Source organism: Lolium rigidum, chromosome 2 (assembly GCF_022539505.1).
Source record: "Lolium rigidum isolate FL_2022 chromosome 2, APGP_CSIRO_Lrig_0.1, whole genome shotgun sequence".
Taxonomy (NCBI): domain Eukaryota; kingdom Viridiplantae; phylum Streptophyta; class Magnoliopsida; order Poales; family Poaceae; genus Lolium; species Lolium rigidum.
Genome location: NC_061509.1, coordinates 257,634,855 through 257,656,656, shown reverse-complemented (window position 1 = coordinate 257,656,656; position 21,802 = coordinate 257,634,855). Strand labels below are relative to the sequence as shown.

The 21,802-nt window shown below is 46.1% G+C and overlaps 2 protein-coding genes across 2 annotated transcripts; both read left to right on the top strand.

Annotated features, from left to right (window-relative positions):
* Window positions 1-310: 310 nt before the first annotated feature.
* LOC124693310 (C2 domain-containing protein At1g53590-like) lies at window positions 311-7,851 on the top strand. Its single transcript, XM_047226781.1, has 12 exons — window positions 311-451; window positions 3,632-3,706; window positions 3,845-3,988; window positions 4,106-4,201; window positions 4,295-4,426; window positions 4,749-4,901; window positions 5,002-5,043; window positions 5,242-5,296; window positions 5,854-5,946; window positions 6,041-6,224; window positions 6,379-6,505; window positions 6,727-7,851. Exons 1-12 carry the CDS (start codon window positions 326-328, stop codon window positions 7,510-7,512), a joined length of 2,013 nt encoding a protein of 670 aa, XP_047082737.1. The 5' UTR covers window positions 311-325; the 3' UTR covers window positions 7,513-7,851.
* A 10,221-nt stretch (window positions 7,852-18,072) lies between these two features.
* On the top strand, window positions 18,073-21,255 carry LOC124688623 (pectinesterase-like). The gene is made up of 2 exons (XM_047222277.1): window positions 18,073-19,132; window positions 20,576-21,255. The coding sequence occupies exons 1-2, from the start codon at window positions 18,073-18,075 to the stop codon at window positions 21,253-21,255; spliced, it is 1,740 nt and encodes a 579-aa protein (XP_047078233.1).
* The last annotated feature ends 547 nt before the right edge of the window (window positions 21,256-21,802 follow it).

Sequence of the window (21,802 nt, the reverse complement as noted above, 5' to 3'; positions counted from 1 at the left end):
ATCCACCCGGCGCTGGCGGAAAAAAGAAAATCAATCCAAGATCGCGCAAAACGAGAGCAGGTCAGAGAGAGTAGAGCGGTCGCGCGCCCGCCAGGCTGCTCCACGCGCCGGAGCCATGTCGCCCCACCTGGCCGCCACCGCCCGCCACGTTCATGCCCCGCCGCACCCCAGCCCCAGGTGATAGCCACCACCCGCACGCACCTCCGCGCTCGAGAAAGCCCCCGGCCACCGCACGCGCCTGCGCAATCTCCCACCTTTCTTGACTCAGCCCCCACCAGCTGCTGTCCCCCCACGCCGTCGTTCTTGCGGACTCCCGCCGGGCGCGATGGATATAACGGAGGTCACGGTGGTGCACCACGCCGCGCTGGTGCTGGCCGCGCTCTGGGCCGCCGCGTACGCCGGCTGGGCGCACCCGGCCATCTTCCTCGCCGCCCTCGTTTACCTATTCGCGGTGAGTGCTCTGCCACCTACCTACCGCACCTCGCTCTCCTGATTGCCTCCCCACTCTTGCATTGACTCGTTCCGGATGGATCACGCAATGAATGATTCCTAGTAGGGGCTTAATTAGTTCAATTTACCCCCCCTTACTATTCCAATGTTGAATTAATTCCGTGCTCTGATCCTTCCGGAGCCTCTGAACTGGCGGCATGTCCTCTGCCCTGCCCTGTCGCTATATGGTACTAACTTCACATATGACCCACGAGTGCGTTTCGACATCGATTTGCTATCACGACATGGACGCCAATTTGTTCTGTGGAGCCTGATTTTTTGCTTCCTTAAAGAGTACTACTACTACTAGTCATCAGAAAAAAAAACACATCACTGGGTCATTGCGATAGTAACACCAGTTAGGCCGGTGTTGGAATATTTCCTGCAGGCGAGGCCGCGGTAGGTACAGGGAGTCGTTTGTATTCTCGGCAGCCAACCGCACACCTTATATTGTTATAAACTTATTACTTATTATTCTCTCTGCTGTTAATTCACTGATGATGATGCTCAAACCGTTTACTTACTTTGAGAAGGCAAAATCCTGTACGGATTGGGAATATGTGTGGCCAATAGGGTTCCAAGCCAAGGGAAAGTTCTCTTCCTCTTCGATTCATTTTTTACTTGTTAGCTTCTAGCTGTGTCAGCTAGGAAGAGTGGAGATGGTGGAACCGGTGAGGGACATATCTATTGCTTTTTTTCTTGACTTGCCTGACAATGTAGTCCAACCACAAGGGACACTCTATTGCCCACGGATTGCTTTTCAAGCTTATTATTAGCAACTGCCTCTTTGGCATTGGAGAAGAACGCCGCTCGAAAAACATATAATAGCATGCCACATAAGACTAACTATAGCGGTACTGACAGTTCGGCCAAAATTGAATTCTGCCACTGGTGGATGCCCCCATGATGCAAACAAGGTAGCAATCTATTTTGTATTTTGGTCATAATCTAATATCTCAACTTTAAGGCTGTGTGTTTGTTAGCTCAGTATTTTAAATGTTTTCTCACAATACTTCGGTTTCTATAAATACTGTAGTTTAAAATAGTTTGAGGTGTTTGGCCATAACAGATATTGTAGTAGTTTTAAAAACAATTTTTTTGCAGTATTGGAGAAAGAGGTCTGACCCCCTCTTTTTCCTAAAACTGGGAAAGAAGAAAACTGTGGTATTTGTTAGCCTGGCACTGAAATACTTCTTTTTTTTTGAAATACTGCATAATATAAGCCCAGTTATTACGATTTGAGCAACATTTTCGTCAAAAAATGAAAAGATAATACAGAACCATGAGCAGCCAAGCTGATCACAGGGAAGTTAGTTGGTCAACACAGACACGGCTCCTGTATTTAAATGTTCAGAGGCCATTCTTGACTACCGCACTGGCTTGTAATGCATATATCTTATTGGCCGGTTGCATAACTATGGAGTAGTTAAGGTGGCTACCAGTTAATCTTTCGTCAGAATATGGCTAAATTGTGTGAACTTAGCAATTTGTATGTTGCATCGACTGCATTAATTACTTAACTTCGCTGTAAAAGGTTTCATGGAATTTTCATGGTGGCGGAATAGCATCAATTATCCATTCCCACCAAGCTTCATATTCAGTAAACAGCTGGGTTAGTTAGTACAAGTAGACGTCATATGTGTTCATATTCTGTAAATGTTGCACAGGTATCCTATTGCTCTGTTCTCATTTTAATAGTATTTAATTCGATGTGTTGGAACATTTCTTAGAAGTATGTATTACTCAGGATGCATGTATGTTTCGAATAGTGAACTTGAACCATGCTTTCCACTAACATGGACCAGAAATTCCTTTGAGGAACATGCATATTACAGCCTGCTGACCCCGTGTAATAATCCTTATGCCATAGGTCAGATTCTCCAGGGCTGTTTTGTAGCGCGTTACTTGCGAAATTTAGGGGGTATTCTCCAGGGCTGTTTTGTAGCGTGTTACTTCCAAAATTTAGGGGGTATTCTCTAGGGCTGTTTTGTAGCGTGTTACTTCGAAATTTAGGGGGTATTCTCCAGGGCTGTTTTGTAGAGCGTTCCTTCCGAAATTTAGGGGTTATTTGGTTCATTACGGTACTATGGCACACCCAAGTTAAGGAAGTTTGACTTTATTAGGCCACACAGTTCGGTTCCACCCAAGTTGTATCTTTCCGTACTTTCTTTGCACATCGTAGTCGTGTATTCTTGCCAACTTTTTGTAACTTGTTCGGGAGATGGAACCACAAAAATGTGGCTGGCCACACTTAGGCAAGGACGTGGCAATGTGTGGTATTGAACCACCACTTCTGCTCCGGTGCTCCTCCCTGGGAATTTTTTTGGGTGCGTCAAACACAACAACGGTGGAGATCTTTCCATACCTGTTCATAAGGGCACGATTGTAATTTCAGTGTAGGTTCACCTTCCGTCAACCCTGTATAGGCCCATATGGCCTGCGCTGTGTTGTACCTCGTTTTTGTATGTATCTACGATCACGTGTGTGTGCCGAAATAGAAAGGTCCTATAGATCTTGCTCACGTGGCCTCTTTTTTTTCTTACGCGACATACACATACCGTATCAATACATACGGGTATACATGGGCTGAATATGGGTTTCGGCAGACCCAACATAGGAAAAAAACCAATTATGACCCTTCAACTTTATCTAGGGGGAAGCACCGGAGCAGCCCTCTTGAACCAAACCTTGTCCTTTTGAGTTGCTGTCCTACAAAATTGAAAAACAGACTATTATGATGATATATTCTGTTACTTCCTGTGTAGGTAGTTCTGTAATCATTTCGTTTTATGTTTTCTTTTACTTCCACCAAGAGGAACCTTAACGAGAGGCATAGAATAATCACCTTTTAAAAATCAAAAAATAATGGCATGCTGAAACTGTGGTAAGCATAATCGTTTAGTTTTAGTTTTTTTACTTTCACCAAGAGGAACTGTACATAATCAGAGAAATAGGATAAACACCCCTTAAAAAATCAGAAAATAATGGCATAGTGAATACTATGGTAAGCATCTGATGCTATCAACATAAAGGATTTTGGATGAACTTGATGTAGTGCGGCGCTATAACCCTTCTTATCATTTGTTGATCTTCCATCTATTTCCTTTATAGCATCTATGGCTTCTGATATGTTCCAAATCAGGTGAATGAACGGTACACAATGAGACTGCGGAAGCGATTACAATATGAAGAAAGGAAAAGTGCCAACCAAAGAAGGGTAGGTTGTAGTATGATCATGTGGTGAAATTCTTCATATATGCACATCTTAGGTGTAACTATTCTATTAATCTTCCGACTGTCATGTAAACGACAGAGCCTCCTTTCACTAATTCCAGTCATTTTATTTTTGGAACAGCTCCTCTCGGATGCAGAGACAGTCAGGTGGTTAAATTATGCGGTTGAAAAGATCTGGCCAGTTTGCCTGGAAAGGGTTGCATCCCAACAGTTCCTTCTGCCCATATTCCCATGGTTCATAAACAAGTTCAAACCATGGACCGCAGTAAGCTTGGAATTCTGGCACCCTGTATTTTTTTTCTCTGTGCTGCCGAGTAGCGCAAGCTACTGGCTAAGCTGCGAGTATTCTTGGTTGTCCTTGACATACTTATTATATGTGCAGAGGAAAGCAGAGATCCAGAACCTTTACTTGGGTAGGAATCCGCCGATGTTTACAGATATTAGGGTCGTCAGCCAATCAACTGATGATGACCATCTGGTGTGTTAATGGGAAACCTTACATTTATACTGTTAACATATCTTCTCTTGTACTCACCATATATATTTGTAAGGTTAACATATGATGTGCCAGGTTCTGGAGATTGGAATGAACTTCCTTGCCGCAGATGATATGGATGCAAGGATGGCTGTGCAGCTAAGGAAGAGATTAGGGTTTGGTATTACAGCAAACATGCATATAACTGGCATGCATGTTGAAGGCAAAGTAAGCAGCTAAGCATACTGAGATATATCACGTTACTTTAGTTCTAGGAGGGTGAAGTCTGTTCTTGTAATTTCCCCCTGAACTCCTAATGTTAGACCAAATAAACTGTCATGATTAAGCATCTGGTAAGGCTGGTGGTATCACATATTTTGACAAATAAAAATATGCATGAAGAAAAAATTAGTTGCAAGAAATAAATGGGAGGTTGATGGAGGACGTATAGTAAGGAACTCTCGTATTTGTTTTCTTCGCTTCAATGAGAGTAGGGTGTTCAGAACTTTGCATTGCATTGTGCTGACCAAGCATGTCTCAACTCGTGTAGGTCCTTGTTGGTGTGAGGTTCCTTCGACAGTGGCCTTTTATTGGTCGTGTAAGAGTATGCTTTGTTGAGCCTCCATACTTTCAGATGACGGTGAAACCTTTATTTGGTCATGGGCTTGACGTGACTGAACTGCCAGGAATTTCTGGATGGCTTGTAAGTTTCCATTTGATGTGCTTTTTAAAATTTATGTACTTAACTTGTCACCACATTTCATTCAGGGTACTGATTTCCCTTGATGTGTCCAACTTTTCAGGACAGGATGTTGGATGTTGCCTTTGGACAGACCCTTGTTGAGGTTAGATTCTAGAAGTCATGGATTTTCAAACCAACATGTAGTTTGTGAAGAGTTTTTTTTTTGCATCTACTAGCGCATTTTTTGGAAAATAAAATTGAGCAACAAAGAGTAACATGGGATGTGTGGTCATTAGTATGTATTTTCTTGTACTATCTTTATACACATGATAAACAATAATCTGTATAATTTCTCTTCCAGCCTAACATGCTAGTTATTGATATGGAGAAGTTTGCCTCGGAATCGGAATCTGCAGGTAAATGACGTTATCTAATCGGTGTGCTTCAAGTTGTCCTTGAACTGACTAATGTATTGTTCTTTCACTTTCTGGTTAGTTCTGTCACCAATTCAGTCAGTTTAAACAGTACCACTCTGTTATTGATTCTGAGTTATGTGAAACCTAGATATTGTAGGGCCATGTCTAAGTGGCTTGCTTTGTGGTGAACTGAAGTTGATTTTCAACTGAAGATATTCACCTGCATACAGATTTATGCTATTTCAGTTGTCAACTTGATTTCTGCAACACCACTTTCCAGGTCTTGTATATTTTATCGAGTAGTAGGTAACACTTGATATCACTGCGGTGGTGGGAAATAGAGTTCATCTGACCAGGGAAAGCAGATTGAGATAGATTAAGTCCATTATGCTGTTACATGAAGAAAAATGGAAATTTCACCTTCGCCTGGGTTTGCTGTCATGCAGCTGTGTTGCTGGACATATACCGTGTGGCAGCCGCCACCCCTCTACGTGTCTTGACTGGATGACAGATAATGAACTTCTGATTTGCGTCTATTGTTGATTATTATGTGTCAGGTAACTGGTTTACTGTTGATGAGAAGCCACCCATTGCACATGCCAAGGTAGAGATCTTGGAAGGGGCTGATATGAAACCTTCTGATCCAAATGGTATGTTTTCAACCACCATGACTGGCTTACCATTCTTTCAGGAAAATGCTTCATATATTGGACTCGTTGAAATTCTTATTGAACCGATGTGCAGGTTTATCAGATCCATATGTTAAAGGCCATCTTGGTCCGTACCGTTTCCAGACAAAGATCCATAAGAAAACTCTCAACCCCAAATGGCAGGAGCAGTTTAAAATACCAATTACTTCATGGGAATCGCTCAATCTTCTTTCTCTTCAAGTTCGAGACAAGGACCATATCTTTGATGACGCGCTTGGGTTGGTCTTTCACTCTCCATATACTATAGTATCTCTTATATCCATTCAAATAATGCTGTAGGATCACCTAACTCATACTCACGAAAGATTACAAACACTTGATTGCATGCTGGATGTACTCATCATTCTGATTCCTTTGTTACTTCTCATGTAGTAACTGTTCAGTTAGTATCAACAAATTGAGAGGGGGACAAAGACACGATATATGGATTGCACTAAAGCATATAAAGACAGGGAGGATACATATAGCTGTAACTGTACTTGAAGATGAAAATGAAAAGGTGAGAACAGATTTGAGGTTTTGAGATGTTTGCTTGTTCTGGTTGCTAGCCATTTCTTAGTAAGGAATATGGATTTGGGAGTTACTCTAATATTTGGGTGTGCATGGAATCTGGTGAGGATTACAGTTCTCGGTTATCGCTGAATCATGCATGAAATATACTAAGTGTGTCGTTTCAGTTTGAGTCAACTCACTGCTAGTATCCTATGCTGATGCTTGCAGGTACCCAATGATGAAGATGAGCAGTGTGGAACACCAAAAGAGGGGAAAGCTAGCACACCGAGGTCTAGCATTTCTTCCAGGACCAAAACTGAGAGTGCAACATCTGCGGAATACCAGAAGATGTCTGATGAATACGAACAAGTGGATATCGAAGGACTGGATAAGGCTGGTGTGTGGGTACATCGGCCTGGCAGCGACGTGGCCGCTACCTGGGAGCCTCGGAAAGGACGAGTGCGGTGCCAGGACTCCCAAATACTACGGGAAAATGATGCCTGCAGTGATAGCCCTAGGTCATCAATGTCGGACTCTCAGACAAGCAACTCCAGCACTGAAGAACCAGCCAGTGGTAAATCACATCGTCACATTCGGAAGGTAAAAAAGGGTTTGGTCAAACTAGCTGGAGCTATGCGCCGCAAGAGCCCCAAGAACGGGAGCGACGATGAAACTTCTCTATGCGAAACGCCTCGCCCAAACATACAGCCTTTTGGAGAAAGCAGGGTATCGGTAACATATGTGGTCGATGAAGGTGTGGGGAACAACAGGACGGAGCAGAGGCCTGATGACCAGCATTCCAGCCCCGAGAGAGGCGAGGTCAAAAGCCCAACCAAAAGGCAGCTGAGGAACAAGGCAGTGCATTTGGTGAAACATGCAGGGAAAACCGCTCAGAGCCTGAAAAGCATGTTGAGCAGGAAAGGTCTTGACAAGAGCAAAGAAGACGAGGAAGATGAGGAAGATGATCTCGATGTAATGAGAGTCGACTCTCCTGCACACGACAGAACTGAGTGACACCGGAGTTCGTAGTTGATAGCAGGGACAAAGCGCTGTAGAACTTCTATTACAGTATTATAGTTAGCAATGGTTCTTTTTTTTTAGAGAGAATCTGGCAATGGTTGTGGATACCCAAACTGAACCCACATGGGGATTTTGGCAATCAACTCATTTGGTCCTTGGCCCGACGAATAAAGGCATGACCATTTGGGCAGTTGGGTCTGCCTCATACCGTAATCGGGTCAATGGGACGTCATCAAGTGACCTGGTTGCCCTCAACAACAAAAAGGTGACCTGATCAACAGGGTCGACCCACCTCTCAGACTTGGACTTTGTAGTTCAGTTAGCTCTAATTAATCATAGACTTTTTTTTTTTGCACAACAAGCGGGGTCAAACGACCCAGAGGAGCATTTTATAGATCCAAACGTGGCAGGTACAAATTGCTGTAAGGTCCTCTAGCATCTCTTGCACTAAAAAACCTAGAATTTGAAGTAAGGACCTCACACTTTACACATAGCACCCTAAGAAAACAGCATAAAACGCGATCAAGGCCTGTGCCTCTGCCACCAGCCGCAGGCGAGCTCGAGGCGTCTCCGCCGGAGAATCTGAGGGCCTCCGATCTGGAGGTTGAGATTGGGCCACCATGTTGGCCGGGGATCACGGCGACGAATTTGGACGCCGTGTGATGCGCTCGAAGAAGGATGCTTCTCCGTCGATCTGCCAAGAACGGCCCCGACAAGGATCTTGTCTTCGTCTCCACCTCCATGGTGGCGAAGAAAAGCAAGATCCAGGCCAGATCCATCCAGATCGAGAGAGAAACGGACGAGCTTTATTGAAGGAGGTGAGGAAGCGCCGCCGCCCTCTGCATCCGGCTCCTCCCATCGGAGCTCCACAGACGGCCGCCGCACGACCAGCCAGCCGGAGCAGCTCGAGCTTCCCCATGGCCATGCCCCCTGGGGCATAACGCCAGTCTCCACGGGGGTAAAACACAGAAAACAGCAAGATCTAAAGCTACACCTATACCTAGCTACTCCGGCACCCTTCCCTGACCAGCTCCGGCCGGCTAATCCGGCAGAGGAGGCCCTGGAGCGGCCCGGCCACCAGCGGCCAACTCTCAAACCCTGTAGCAAGTGGAGAGGGGAGAAGGGGGGAAATGAGCGGTCCCGCGTGCGTCTAATGCAATGTTGAGAGCCGCAATCATAGACCTTCAAGTAATCATTTCGGGTGTATAGCTTCCGTGAGTAGTATTGGTGAATTGTACCATTTTTTAACAGGGAAGGACTCCGAAGATCGGTGGGGCTACATTTTCAAGGTGGACCTCCAAATGAAGGAAAAATACAACAGTCCTCAAAGTTTAAGAAAAAACCCTACAAAGATATAGGAAAACACCGTCATGTCCTTCTCAATTGGCGACGAAGACAAGCTTGAAACCGTGACCACCCGTGTTGTCACTGTTAGACATGTATAGTAGCTGTATATGTATGTCATACCGTATGTGGTATAGACACTTGTATTTGTATCTTGTATACCCATATATATATGAGATAGGCCTCTCCCTTTGGAGTAGTGCCGGTTCCCCAAATCATATTGTCATACATGGTATCAGAGTGAGTCGGTGCCTAAAACCCTAACCAGGTGCGCCGCCGCACGATCCTTCGCTTCCGCCGCCGCCATGTCGAGCTCGTCCTCGATGACCGGCCTCGCCTCCGCCGGCCTTCTGCCGGCTTCCCTAGCTGCGCTCCTCAACAGGCCCCTTGATCACGCCGCCATGACGGCCCCTCCGATCGGGACTGTGAGCGTCGGCTCCCTGTTCTCCTACCCGCCGTCGGCCTCCTCGACGGATCGTTCGTCCGCAGCCACGACAGCGCTGCAGATCGAGACGCTTCCGTCTCCCTCGTCCTCCGCCATGATGGTGCCACAGATCATGGGCTCGGCACCTGCCGTGGTTGCCCCTGTGACGGCTACGCCATTGGCGGCGCCCTCGCCTGCACCCACGACGGATGCATCTGGCTTGATCCCGCCACCATACCACTTTGGCAATCATATCACTATTAAGCTCTCGCCAGACAATTATATTTTTTGGCGTGCGCAGGTCCTCCCCCTCCTTCGGAGCCATTATCTGATGGGATACGTCGATGGTACTCTCCCGTGTCCTCCTGCGCTGGTGGATGGCGTGCACGGACCGGTGATCAACCCTGCTCAACGCGTCTGGACGGGGCAAGATCAAGCCAACCTTTCTTCGATCCAGGGCTCCCTCACGCCGGGGGTCGCTGGTCTCGTCGTCTTCGCCAAGACTTCGCACGAGGCATGGAGCATCCTCGAGCGTACCTTCTCGGCTCAATCCCAGGCGCGTGCCAATGCTCTTCGTCGTCAACTTGGCGAGTGTGAGAAGCTGGACCTCAGCGTCACGGACTACTACAACAAGGTCCGGGAACTCGCCGACACGCTGGCCTCCATCGGCCAGCCTCTTCGTGACTCCGAATTCACCTCTTACGTCGTCAACGGCCTCGATGAGGAGTATGACGGCCTGGTGGAGGTGGTCAATGAGCGCGCCGCTACGTCGCCTATGCCCGCTCATGAGCTGTACCAGCGCTTGCTCAATACTGAGCAGCGTGTGGAGGCTCGTCCAGGATGCCGGGGTCACGGTGACTCCTCGGCCCTCGTCGCCAACAAGGGCGGTTTCCGTCCCACGCCGGCCAATGGCTCCGGGAAACCCTATGTCCCCAAGCCACCTGCGCCTTCTGCACCGGATCACTCAGGCGGAGGCCGCCCCACACGCGTGTGCCAGCTCTGTGGGCGTGACGGCCACCTCGCCTCCAAGTGTCATCGCCGGTTTCAGCGCAGCTTCCTCGGCATCGGCAATGACGGCAAGGACACCCGCAACAATGCTCGTCAAGCCGCCATGGCTGATCGTCCCGCTCCTCAGGGTCAGCAGGGGCACACTCAGACCTATGTTGATCCCCACTGGTACATGGACACCGGTGCTACGGATCACTTAACGAGTGAATTGGGCAAGCTCAATACCCGTGATGTCTACCATGGTTCCGACAAGGTTCACACCGCTAATGGGGCAGGTATGCACATCTCTCATATTGGTCAAGCATCTCTTCTTACTAGACATGCCGATAGGAATCTCCATCTTCGTAATGTCCTTCGAGTTCCTTCTGTGACACGTAGTCTCCTTTCTGTTCCGAAACTCACTTATGATAATAATGTGTTTTGTGAATTTCACCCTTTTGATCTTTTTGTTAAGGATCGAGCCACGAGGGACATTCTTCTTAGTGGGCGCCTCTGTCAAGGCCTCTATCGATTGGAGTCGCCACGTGTCTCTCAGGTCTTCAGTGGAGTTCGCACCTCGGCGTCACAGTGGCATGCTCGCTTTGGTCATCCAGCTACACCTATTGTTCGACATATTCTCCATCGCCATGAGCTTCCTAGTTTGTCTAGTAATAAAGATCCTGCAGTGTGTGATGCATGCCAGCAGGGCAAGAGTCATCAGCTTTCTTTTTCATCATCTAGTCGAGAAGTGAAGAATCCTCTAGAAATTGTGTTTTCAGATGTGTGGGGTCCTGCTGATACTTCTGTCAGTGGTCATAAATATTATGTCAGTTTTCTCGATGCTTACAGTCGCTTTACTTGGTTATATCTTATTAAGCGCAAATCTGATGTGTTCAATGTTTTCATTCAGTTTCAAACTCATGTTGAACGGCTTCTCAAGCACAAAATTATTCATGTGCAGTCCGATTGGGGTGGCGAGTATCGCAATCTCAACACCTTCTTTCAAAAGCTTGGGATATCTCACCGTTTAGCCTGTCCTCACACACATCAGCAAAATGGTGCTGTTGAACGTAAGCATCGTCACATTGTTGAAACTGGCCTCACTTTGCTAGCTCATGCATCTGTTCCTTTTCGGTTCTGGAGTGATGCCTTCTCTACAGCTTGTTTTCTCATTAATCGTACTCCCACTAGAGTTCTTGACATGAAAACACCCATTGAATTACTTTTGCATGAAGTTCCTGACTATACCTTTCTCAAGGTGTTTGGGTGTGCCTGTTGGCCTCACTTGCGCCCCTACAATAAACGCAAGTTGGAATTTCGCTCTAAGAAGTGTGTTTTTCTTGGGTATAGCTCTCTTCATAAGGGCTACAAATGTCTTCATGTTCCTACAAATCGTGTCTATATCTCTAGGGATGTCGTGTTTGATGAAAACCTGTTTCCCTTTGCCAACCTATCATCCTCCACCATAGACTCATCTCCACCTCATGCCACTACTGTTCCTGCTGACCAATTTGATGATGTTGCATACTCCCCTATGTTGTTGCCTAACCATGGTGCAGGGATTGGTCGTGGTGCTCGGTTGGAGTTGCTCGAGGACACTGCACCGCCATTGCAGTCTTCCTCTTCCTCGGCTGCGGATTCAGCTGATCGGCCGTCATCCTCGCCGGTCACATCTCCGCCACAGCCCGAGCACCACCTTGACGCCCATGCAGCGGCGTCTCCACTCGTCGATCGGCCCCTGCATGGCCTTGACATCTGTGCCCATGCACGGTCTGCCGACCCACCCGCGTCGCCTGTACCCGCGTCGCCAGCACCACCCGCGTCGCCTGTGCGTGCGTCGCCTGTACGTGCGTCGCCTGTACGTGCGTCGCCCGTGCACGGGTCCCTGGCCGCAGTGCTCACTCCGCTCGCCACGCCCGTGGCGTCTACTGCGCCTGCCTCGCCCGTGGATGATCCACCTGCAGTGGACAGCTCCTTGTCTGCTCCGTGTGACTCCCCGGTTGCTCCTCCTGCGACGGCTCCTGTTGCTCTTCGACCACATACACGCAGTCGTAGTGGCATTGTTCGACCCCTTCACCGCACGGATGGTACAGTTGCTTGGTATGCTGCTTGTTCGGCTGTTGCACTTTCTGATCCGTCTGTTGAACCTCGCAATTATCAAGTTGCTATGGGTGTCCCTCATTGGAGAGCAGCTATGGAACTGGAATATCAAGCTTTGCTTCGTAATGAGACTTGGACTCTTGTTCCTCCACCGCCTCGGGTAAATGTCATTGATTCTAAATGGGTTTTCAAAGTGAAGAAACATGCTGATGGATCTATTGAGCGCTACAAAGCGCGTCTTGTTGCTCGCGGTTTTCGGCAACGCTATGGTCTTGATTATGAAGATACCTTCAGTCCTGTGATCAAGCCCACCACCATCAGGTTACTTCTCTCTGTTGCAGTCACTCGAGGATGGTCGATGCGTCAGTTAGATGTGCAGAATGCATTCCTTCATGGCGTCTTGGAGGAGGAGGTTTATATGCGTCAGCCCCCAGGCTTTGTTGATTCAGCTCATCCAGATTATCTCTGTCGGCTTACCAAAGCTCTTTATGGTCTGAAGCAGGCTCCTCGTGCTTGGCATGCGCGTCTTGCTACTGCGCTTCGAGCTCATGGTTTTGTGCCTTCTACAGCCGACACATCTTTGTTTCTTCTGCACAAGCCTGAGGTTACTATGTACTTCTTGGTTTATGTGGATGACATTATTCTTGTCAGTTCATCTTCTTCGGCTGCAGCTGCTCTTATTACATCCTTGGGTGCTGAATTTGCTGTCAAAGATCTTGGTCCGCTTCATTTCTTCCTTGGTTTGGAAGTTACTCCTCGTGACCGTGGTTTGGTGTTGACACAGAAGAAGTATTCTTTGGATCTTTTGCAGCGTGCTGGGATGTTGAAGTGTAAGACAGTTGCGACTCCAATGTCTTCCACTGACAAGCTGACTGCTGTAGATGGTGAGCTTCTTTCTTCTGCTGATGCCACTAAATACAGAAGCATTGTTGGTGGTCTTCAGTATCTGACGCTTACTCGCCCGGATATCTCCTTTGCTGTCAATCGAGTTTGCCAATATCTTCATGAGCCTCGTGACACTCATTGGTCTGCCGTTAAGCGCATTTTGCGCTATGTGCGTCTTACAGTGTCCCACGGTCTCCATATTCGGCCGAGCTCCTCTGTTGTGCTCTCGGCTTATTCTGATGCTGACTGGGCAGGCAATCCTGATGACAGGCGATCCACGGGGGGATATGCAGTATTCTTTGGCTCTACCTTGATTGCCTGGAGTGCTCGTAAACAGGCAACAGTTTCTCGCAGTAGTACTGACGCAGAATACAAGGCTGTTGGTAATGCTACTGCTGAGCTCATTTGGGTACAGTCGCTGATTAAGGAGTTGGGCATTCCCCAACCTAGACCTCCTATACTTTGGTGTGATAACATCGGTGCCACATACCTTTCTGCGAATCCGGTATTCCATGCCCGAACAAAGCACATTGAAGTTGACTTTCATTTTGTGAGGGAACGTGTTGCAAAACGGCTACTACAAATCAAGTTCATCTCCTCTAAGGATCAACTTGCTGACATCTTCACGAAGCCATTACCTCTACCACAGTTTGAGGCTTGCAGGCACAATCTTACCCTTCTTAATTCTCTACGAAGTGGCTAAGATTGAGGGAGGGTGTTAGACATATATAGTAGCTGTATATGTATGTCATACCGTATGTGGTATAGACACTTGTATTTGTATCTTGTATACCCATATATATATGAGATAGGCCTCTCCCTTTGGAGTAGTGCCGGTTCCCCAAATCATATTGTCATACAGTCACCGGGGATGGTACCACTTGAAGATGGCTGGGAGTGGACTGCCGTAACCGAGTTGATGAAGACCCTCACTGGCATGCTGGCCCGAAGGGAGCAATAGAGATGGAACCAATCGCAAGGCCGACACTAGAGCTCGGAGTGGTCGCCTAATGACCATTAGATACAACAGCCGGACAGCTTCACGCCGTTGAACAAGAGCTGACATATGGATGAACAATCTGCATGTCTTACTGCTTCTAATTTAGGAATGCCTTATTTATCAACACTATCTGGCCTAGAGTCAACATTGTCGAATACTGCAGGTCAAAACTTAGCATGCCCGAGTGTTGGAAAAAACACACCATAGAGCTATCAGACTACTTGTTGCGAAAGTTTTCCAGAGTCCTCTCAATCCAAGGGGGTGATATGTCAGCTCCTTCCTTGTGCTTTCACCTCTCAATTTCCATCTTACTCTATATACAACACATAACAAGACGCTGGTACTTGGATGAGTTAGAAGAGATGAAACCGAAACCACGCCTGGTTATATAGCCTCGCCACGTTCCATCTCCTTTTTTGCTTTTATTTTACGTACTACCTCCAATCCCATTTAATCGACGCTCCTAGGTTCCTAGCTAGCAAGCATGTACGCATGCAAGGCGAAATACCGCGTTAATTAAAAGGAACGGTGGGAGTACAACTTATTGTTACAACGTATATGGTCTGATTTTGTAACATGTGGTTGTAGTAGCGAAAAGTCATATTGGATCCTGGGCACCAGTGCTCTTGCCAGATTAAAAAAAATCGAAAATTATATTTATATGTTTAAAAAATTATGTAACAAAATTCTGAAAGTACCTAATGATGTACCCCACTAACCTACAAATCTCAATTTCAAATGTTTTGTTTTTTGACCTATACAAAAATGACAAAATCTGTTTTCTTTTTGTAGATTTGAATCACTATACTCAGATCTATGCATTTGTTATTTTTGTGCAGCCTAAAATACACATTATTTTCAGTTGAAAATTTACACGATTGTGGGATACAATACCGGCTACATCGTGATTTATTTTGAGATTTTTATGAAGCTTAGAAATATGATTTTTAATTTATTTTTCGAAGTGAGATCACTGGTGGGTACTATATATGTAACTCAAATGCTCACCATAAACCTTTGCCCACTTCAGAATTTGATAACACCTTGGTTATTTAATGGTCCCAATTCACTATGTTCCATGTACAAGCAAATTATCTAAATCATATAGTGTCCAGGTACAAATCGGCATGACATTTGAAAGGCTCACTTTCAGTATATGGTGTACCAAGAAGTCCTTGATCACCTGTAAAGATGTTCAGCTATTACTATTCAGGTCATGGTTTAGGGTATGCTTACACATTTGGTCCTGGTATCAACTATATGTGCATGTGAGTATCGGCAACTTAGAAAAGTAGCCTTATAACACTGAACTATTTCAGCTATTACAATACATCAGTTTGCTCTATCAACTGCAAAAAAGGGGCGGGCTCCATGGCCGTCCGGGAGTGCAGGTGGCATACTTATTTGGAATTTTGCAGCTGCATTAGTTGTGATTTAACATTGTGATAGTGTTAGTCGAAAATTCAGTTGTAGCTGAATGTTAGGAGTGAATGAGTGGGGTCAAAGCATGGTGTCAAACTGAGTCTTGGTTTGAGTTGACTTCTGTCTTTCCGCATGGGCGTTGGTGATTATAGTGCTATCAGGGATATTTCATATTTTCCCTTTGTTGACATACAAGGAGATCCAAGATTTACGCACTGTTTTTCTATGTTTTGAAGAACATGATTATCTTCTTTCTGGTGTATACATGGCTAGTTGTCAACTAAATAACTGAACTTTAGTGCTCACATTCCAGGTTCTGTAGCAGAACTATTTTTATACACTTTGGCTTTGACTGTTAGCTACACTCTGTTGTACCAAGGGTGCTGCGTGCCGCAGCGCCTGACTTCCTAGTAACAGTATAAAAAGGACGCAGATCAGCACTCCAAAACCACCCCATGAACATAGTATTTGCACGGAAAGTGTCTTCGACACATGGGCATCAGTGCTCTCCTCACTTTTAGATTTTTGAAAATTTTAAAACCTCACGTTTCTATATCTCATAAAATTATGACGTTAAATATATAGATAGATATATACGGGCGGGGTGTATGCAAAAAAGGTCCTGTTAAAAAATACTTTGTATTTTGAACAGCATAAAAAGACAAATTTCTGACATTTAATGGTAGTAAAATAGTACTCCGTATTACAATAGTGTATCCTTTTGTCAGAAATTTGTTTTTTTGTATTTCCCAAAATTTAAAGTATTTTTCACTGAGATTTTTTTGCATACACTTCTCATGAACATATCTATCTACATATTTAACGCCATAATTTTAAAAAACATAAAAGTGTGAGATTTTAAAATTTTCAGAAAACTAAAAGTGAAGGGGGCACTGGCACCCATGTTCACCAAATTCATGTCCGTATTTGCACATCAAATCTCTGCCTTCTATAAAATTACGATACGTTTTTTTGGTGTACTCCCGGTTTCTTGCCGTTGTGGTCAGTGGCTTAGCACCATCAAACCTGAACTCTTGTTCATTCGCAAAAAAAAAAAAAAAAAAAACTGAACTCTTGTGACTCGCTAGAATCACGTCAGAGCCTTCAGTTTCTCAATTCAATCCATGGTTGGAATCTGCTTATCTTGCTGCTTCTAATTTGGGAGTACCTTATTTATCTCCACTATCTGGCCTAGAATCAATGCGGCCGAATTCTGCAGGTCAAGACTTAACATGCCTGAGATTTAGAAAAAACACACTATATGGATCTGGTACGTGCTGTTTCAAAGGTTTTCCAGATGCCTCTCAACCCAAGGGGTGATATGCGATTCCACGTGCTTTCATCTTTCTCTATTCCCATCTTTACTCTATAGCACATAAGAAGATACTGATACTACTAGGTACTAGAGTAAGTTGGAACTTGGAAGAGAGGAAGCCAGGTCTGGTTATATAGCCTCGCCGCGCTCCACCTGCTTGCTGGTTTTTATGACTCTGGTGCAGCATTATGGTCACACGGTAGGTTATTTTCCTACGGTAGGTTCTGATTTGTAACATGTCGTTGTACTGTGTACTTACCCTTCCTTATTATAATATGATGCGCATAATTTTTCGTGCAAATCAGGTTCTGAAAAGTTTGAAAATTGATATAGAAAACAATGGAACCATCGTTAAAAGGTTGTCTTAGATTCGTCTAAATTTGGATGTACCCATACAATAAATAGTGTCTAAATACATGTAAATTTTGACAAACTTACAACATCCTTTTATAGACCGAGGGAGTAATATTAATTGGGCATTGTACGTGTTCATAATTTTATCAATATACATGATCAAAATTTATAAAGTTTGACTCGGATAAAAATTTAGATGCATTGGGTAGGAGTATATGTAACTCAAATGCTCACCATAAACCTCTGCCCACTTGTACAGACTACCTTGCTGAAAGCATCAGTCTGCAGCGTTGCTTGTTTCTGTTAGAGCTGGAACGATTAATCAGGCCACTTAATTCAGTGACCGGTCAATCAGCAGGTTAATCAAGTCACCAGATTAGGCCTGCTATCACACATCAAGATCATCCAACCGAGTCATCGGGTTAGAGCTAGCCAAGATCGCTACCCAGAGCACATTTTGCCCTGTCCCAGAGACTGAACAGCATCGTTTTCATCTCCATTTGCTTCCTCCTTCACCAAAGTTGAGATTGGCTCGTATTGCCCACAATCCAACCATGCAAAGCTGAGATGGATTATCAGTTGTTACCAGAAGTATAACTTTTCAATTTGCATTAATTCGACTCTCTTAACTGAACACGCAAAGTTTCACTATAAAAACCCCTGCTTGTGTGTTGCAACGCTGTACCCATGCACCTATCGACCCAACGCTTAATTGCTGGGACAATGGCAATACAAGGCAGGACAAGCTGGCGACGGTGGCAGGAAGCCATTGCCACGGTGCTAGCTCTGGCCATTCTAGCAGCTTCTGTTGCCGCCGGAAAGCAACAAGACACGACCTCCAAGGTTGTCAAAGGCAGTGCCACCGTTGTCTCGGGGATTGCCACCTCCGCAGAGGAAACGGCGGCGCCGGCGTCGCTCCTGAACGTCACGGCTCTCTGCTCGTCGACGCCGTACCCGGGGGCGTGCAGGACGGCGATGTCGTCGTCCGCGTCGCGGTCTGCCAAGGATCCGTTCGCGGCCTCCGTGCAGTTCGCCATGGGCCGGGCCGCGTCAGCGCGCGCTCTGGCGCGCAACCTCTCGTCGGCGTCGTCCGGGCGCCGGCGTGGCGCACTGCCGCCCTCGGCAATGGAGGACTGCGCCGAGCTGCTGGACATCAGCCACGTCCAGCTCGGCGACGCGCTCGCCGCCGGGTCCGCGCACGACGCGACGACATGGCTCAGCGCAGCGCTGACGAACCAGGGCAGCTGCGGCGACAGCCTCGCCGCCGTGCCAGCCACAACGGGGCGCGAGGGCGTGCGCAGGCGGGTCGGCGCGCTCGCGGAGTACATCGGCACGGCGCTGGCTCTGCACGCCAAGTTCAAGGGCGGGAGCGGAACGACACCTACGGCACCACCGTCCGCCGCGTCCACGCCATCATCGTCGCCGCCGAACCGGAGGTTCCCGTCATGGGTCTCCGACCACGACAGGAAGCTCCTGGAGTCCACCGTTGGTGGTTTGACGCCGGACGCCGTGGTGGCGCTGGATGGCAGCGGTACGCACGGGAGCATCGGCGAGGCGATCACCGCGGTGACGGCGGCATTGCCGCCGGTGGGCTCCTCCGAGGCGGCTGTCAGAGTAGGGAGGAAGGTGATTTACGTGAAGGCGGGTCGGTACGAGGAGAGCGTGCGTATCTCAAGCAAGCAGAGGGACGTCATGCTGATGGGTGACGGCAAGGGGAAGACGGTCATCGTCGGCCACAGGAGCGTCGCCGACGGCTACACCACGTACGACTCCGCCACCGTCGGTACGTAGTAGTTCGTGCTAGCATACGTGGTACTACATGTATGTACAAAACTAACGCCCATCCATATCGCATACGCGACAAGCCTACACCAATTCAGCATATCAAAAAGTTGTCATAAAATATTGAAGTCCTCAAAGAAATCGAATACAAAGATTGTATTTGAACTAGCGATACTGCAAAATATCAACTCAAAACACAGCACATCAACACAATGATTTTTATTTTGCAGTCAACCTAACCTTATCTTATGGAGATCTGCACCATGATTTGTGCACCCTGTAAGTTGTAAACGGAGTTGCAACTCAAACTTTTGAGTTGCAAGACGGGTTTTAACTGAGATTTTTTCAGTTGCAAGTCGAGTTGCAATTAATATTTTTTCATTTACAGTTGTTAAAAAAATTGATATATTTTCAGTTTCAAGTCAAGTTGCAACCAAGATTTTAAAATTGCAAATGAGTTATAACTAATAAAAAAATAGTTCACATTGTACAAAAGATGTTCACGCAATATATTTTCCATTTACTAAAAAATTCTGGGGATGCTATCGCTAGACTGAGTATAGTTAATATGAATGGGCACAAACTGAATTTAAAAAAATACTTCATCCGATCCATATTAGTTGTCGTAGAATGTGAATCAACGACAACTAATATGCATCCGAGGGAGTACGATATTTTACATGTTTTGAAACTTGAGATCAAGAATACCTGAGACCAGTCATGTATTTTCAGTGTCGGTTGTATGATATGACCGGAACTTCTTAACACATGAGTATTCGGTATGTTTTTTGTTTAAGCGTGGGAGTTCAGTTAAACCTTTAAAATTGTGACTGATATATCCTCTCTTTCATTGTTTTTGTAATATAAAGAGATTTGTACATGCAAGGGGGAGTGAGTGCTTGAGTTTGAGGTTATTTACATGTCTCCAAGCATTGTGCACGTTATTGATGAAAGTCACATTTGTTTTAACTAGAGAGAGTACACGAAGTACGGCAAAAAAAGAGATATATTACTCGATCTTTCCCCCTCTTCAATTTGGTTTGGAACTTTTCTTTGTCCGAGCTAGATTCTTGAAAAAGGGTCCTTACCCTATCATCATGGTATCAACCTGCAAAAGGTACAGCCCCAAAAATGGAGCAGATGCTTATTACCTACCTTGTACCCTGCAAATATAAAGGCACAAGCAAGCCAAATATGTCCATGCCAATAGTTCGATCTGGTCGTTGGATCCATACACTTTTAATTATCTTTGTGTCCTCCATCTCATCGACAGTGTTGCACCGTTAGAGAAGCATCAAATGCAACGATAGCGATGTTTCACTTGCTTTTGTTTCTCGTTCTGCTCCATGTAGTACACTCACACTTTTGATTCTTCTTTTCTTTGAGCGTACTCACACCTTTCCTAGTACAAACTAGCTAACAAGTTAATGTTACTGTGTGACAGCTGCCATGGGTTCAGGCTTCATAGCCAAGGGCATGACTATCATCAACGATGCTGGCCCGAGCAAGGGCCAAGCCGTGGCGCTGCGGGTTGGCGGCGACCTATCTGTCGTTTACCAGTGTAACATCGAGGCGTACCAGGACACGTTGTACGTGCACTCCAACCGGCAGTTCTACTCGGAGGATAGCATATCTGGCACAGTGGATTTCATCTTCGGCAACTCCGCAGTGGTAATCCAGAACTGCGACATCCGTCCTAGAAAGCCCAACACTGGTCAGAAGGACACAATCACGGCCCAGGGGCGGACGGACCCAAACCAAAACACGGGAATTTCCATCCACAAGTGTCGCATCACAAGCACATCTGACATAGGCGACACGAAGGTGTATCTAGGCCGTCCGTGGAAGAAGTACTCGCGGACGGTCGTGATGGAGAGCTATCTCGACCGTTCAATCACACCAGCTGGGTGGCTAGAGTGGTCAGGCCAGTTTGCATTGAGCACCTTGTACTACGGGGAGTACGATAATACTGGCCCAGGTGCAGTGACAAGTGGACGAGTGAAGTGGAGTGGGGTGCACACATCCCTATCCACCGCAGATGCAACACGGTTCACTGTAAGGAATTTTATTTTGGGAGACTCGTGGTTGGGTAACACCGGAGTCAGCTACACTTCAGGGTTATGACAAAAATGGTGGCATGTCTAAATGGAGTCAGCTACATGTAAGGATTTATATCAATAAAAATGGAAGTTGGTCGGCTGCTATTCTAGAAGGAACAAGCTAATATATGTACTGCCAAGGTTAATTAGGACTTACTATTCTCACAAGAATATGTCAAGAATCTTTGGTCACTTCATAAACGGCAATGAATGTAAACGAATTTAACTACAACGGTGCAACGTGATCTTTTTTTAGTTCAAATTGCAAAATCTTTCAAATAACCTAAATGGCGGGGCAGAATGACATGAGATCCTAATTTTCTTTCTTTTTGATTCGTTGAGATGGCCATATACCTTATTTTCCTTCATTATAAAGTTATGGCCAACGCTCCAACCTGGACTAGTGCCCCATGGATCCACATCGGAGGAGCAAACACCATGGAGAAGAGAGGCATAAAATGGTCGCTTGCAGAGCAACGATACTTTCTGCAGAAGATCCCACTTCCTCGTCTAAGAAATCTTGAAAAAGGAAAAGAAAAGAGTACATGCATGAAGAGAGAGAGAGAGAGAGA

Excerpts from the sequence above, each read along its gene's own strand:
- LOC124693310 (XM_047226781.1), top strand. The coding sequence starts at position 326 with ATGGATATAACGGAGGTCACGGTGGTGCACCACGCCGCGCTGGTGCTG. Across the intron at positions 4,902-5,001 it reads CAGGAATTTCTGGATGGCTT|GACAGGATGTTGGATGTTGC; the intron begins GTAAGTTTCCAT and ends CCAACTTTTCAG. Across the intron at positions 5,044-5,241 it reads TTGGACAGACCCTTGTTGAG|CCTAACATGCTAGTTATTGA; the intron begins GTTAGATTCTAG and ends TTTCTCTTCCAG.
- LOC124688623 (XM_047222277.1), top strand. The coding sequence starts at position 18,073 with ATGGCAATACAAGGCAGGACAAGCTGGCGACGGTGGCAGGAAGCCATT. Across the intron at positions 19,133-20,575 it reads GTACGACTCCGCCACCGTCG|CTGCCATGGGTTCAGGCTTC; the intron begins GTACGTAGTAGT and ends ACTGTGTGACAG.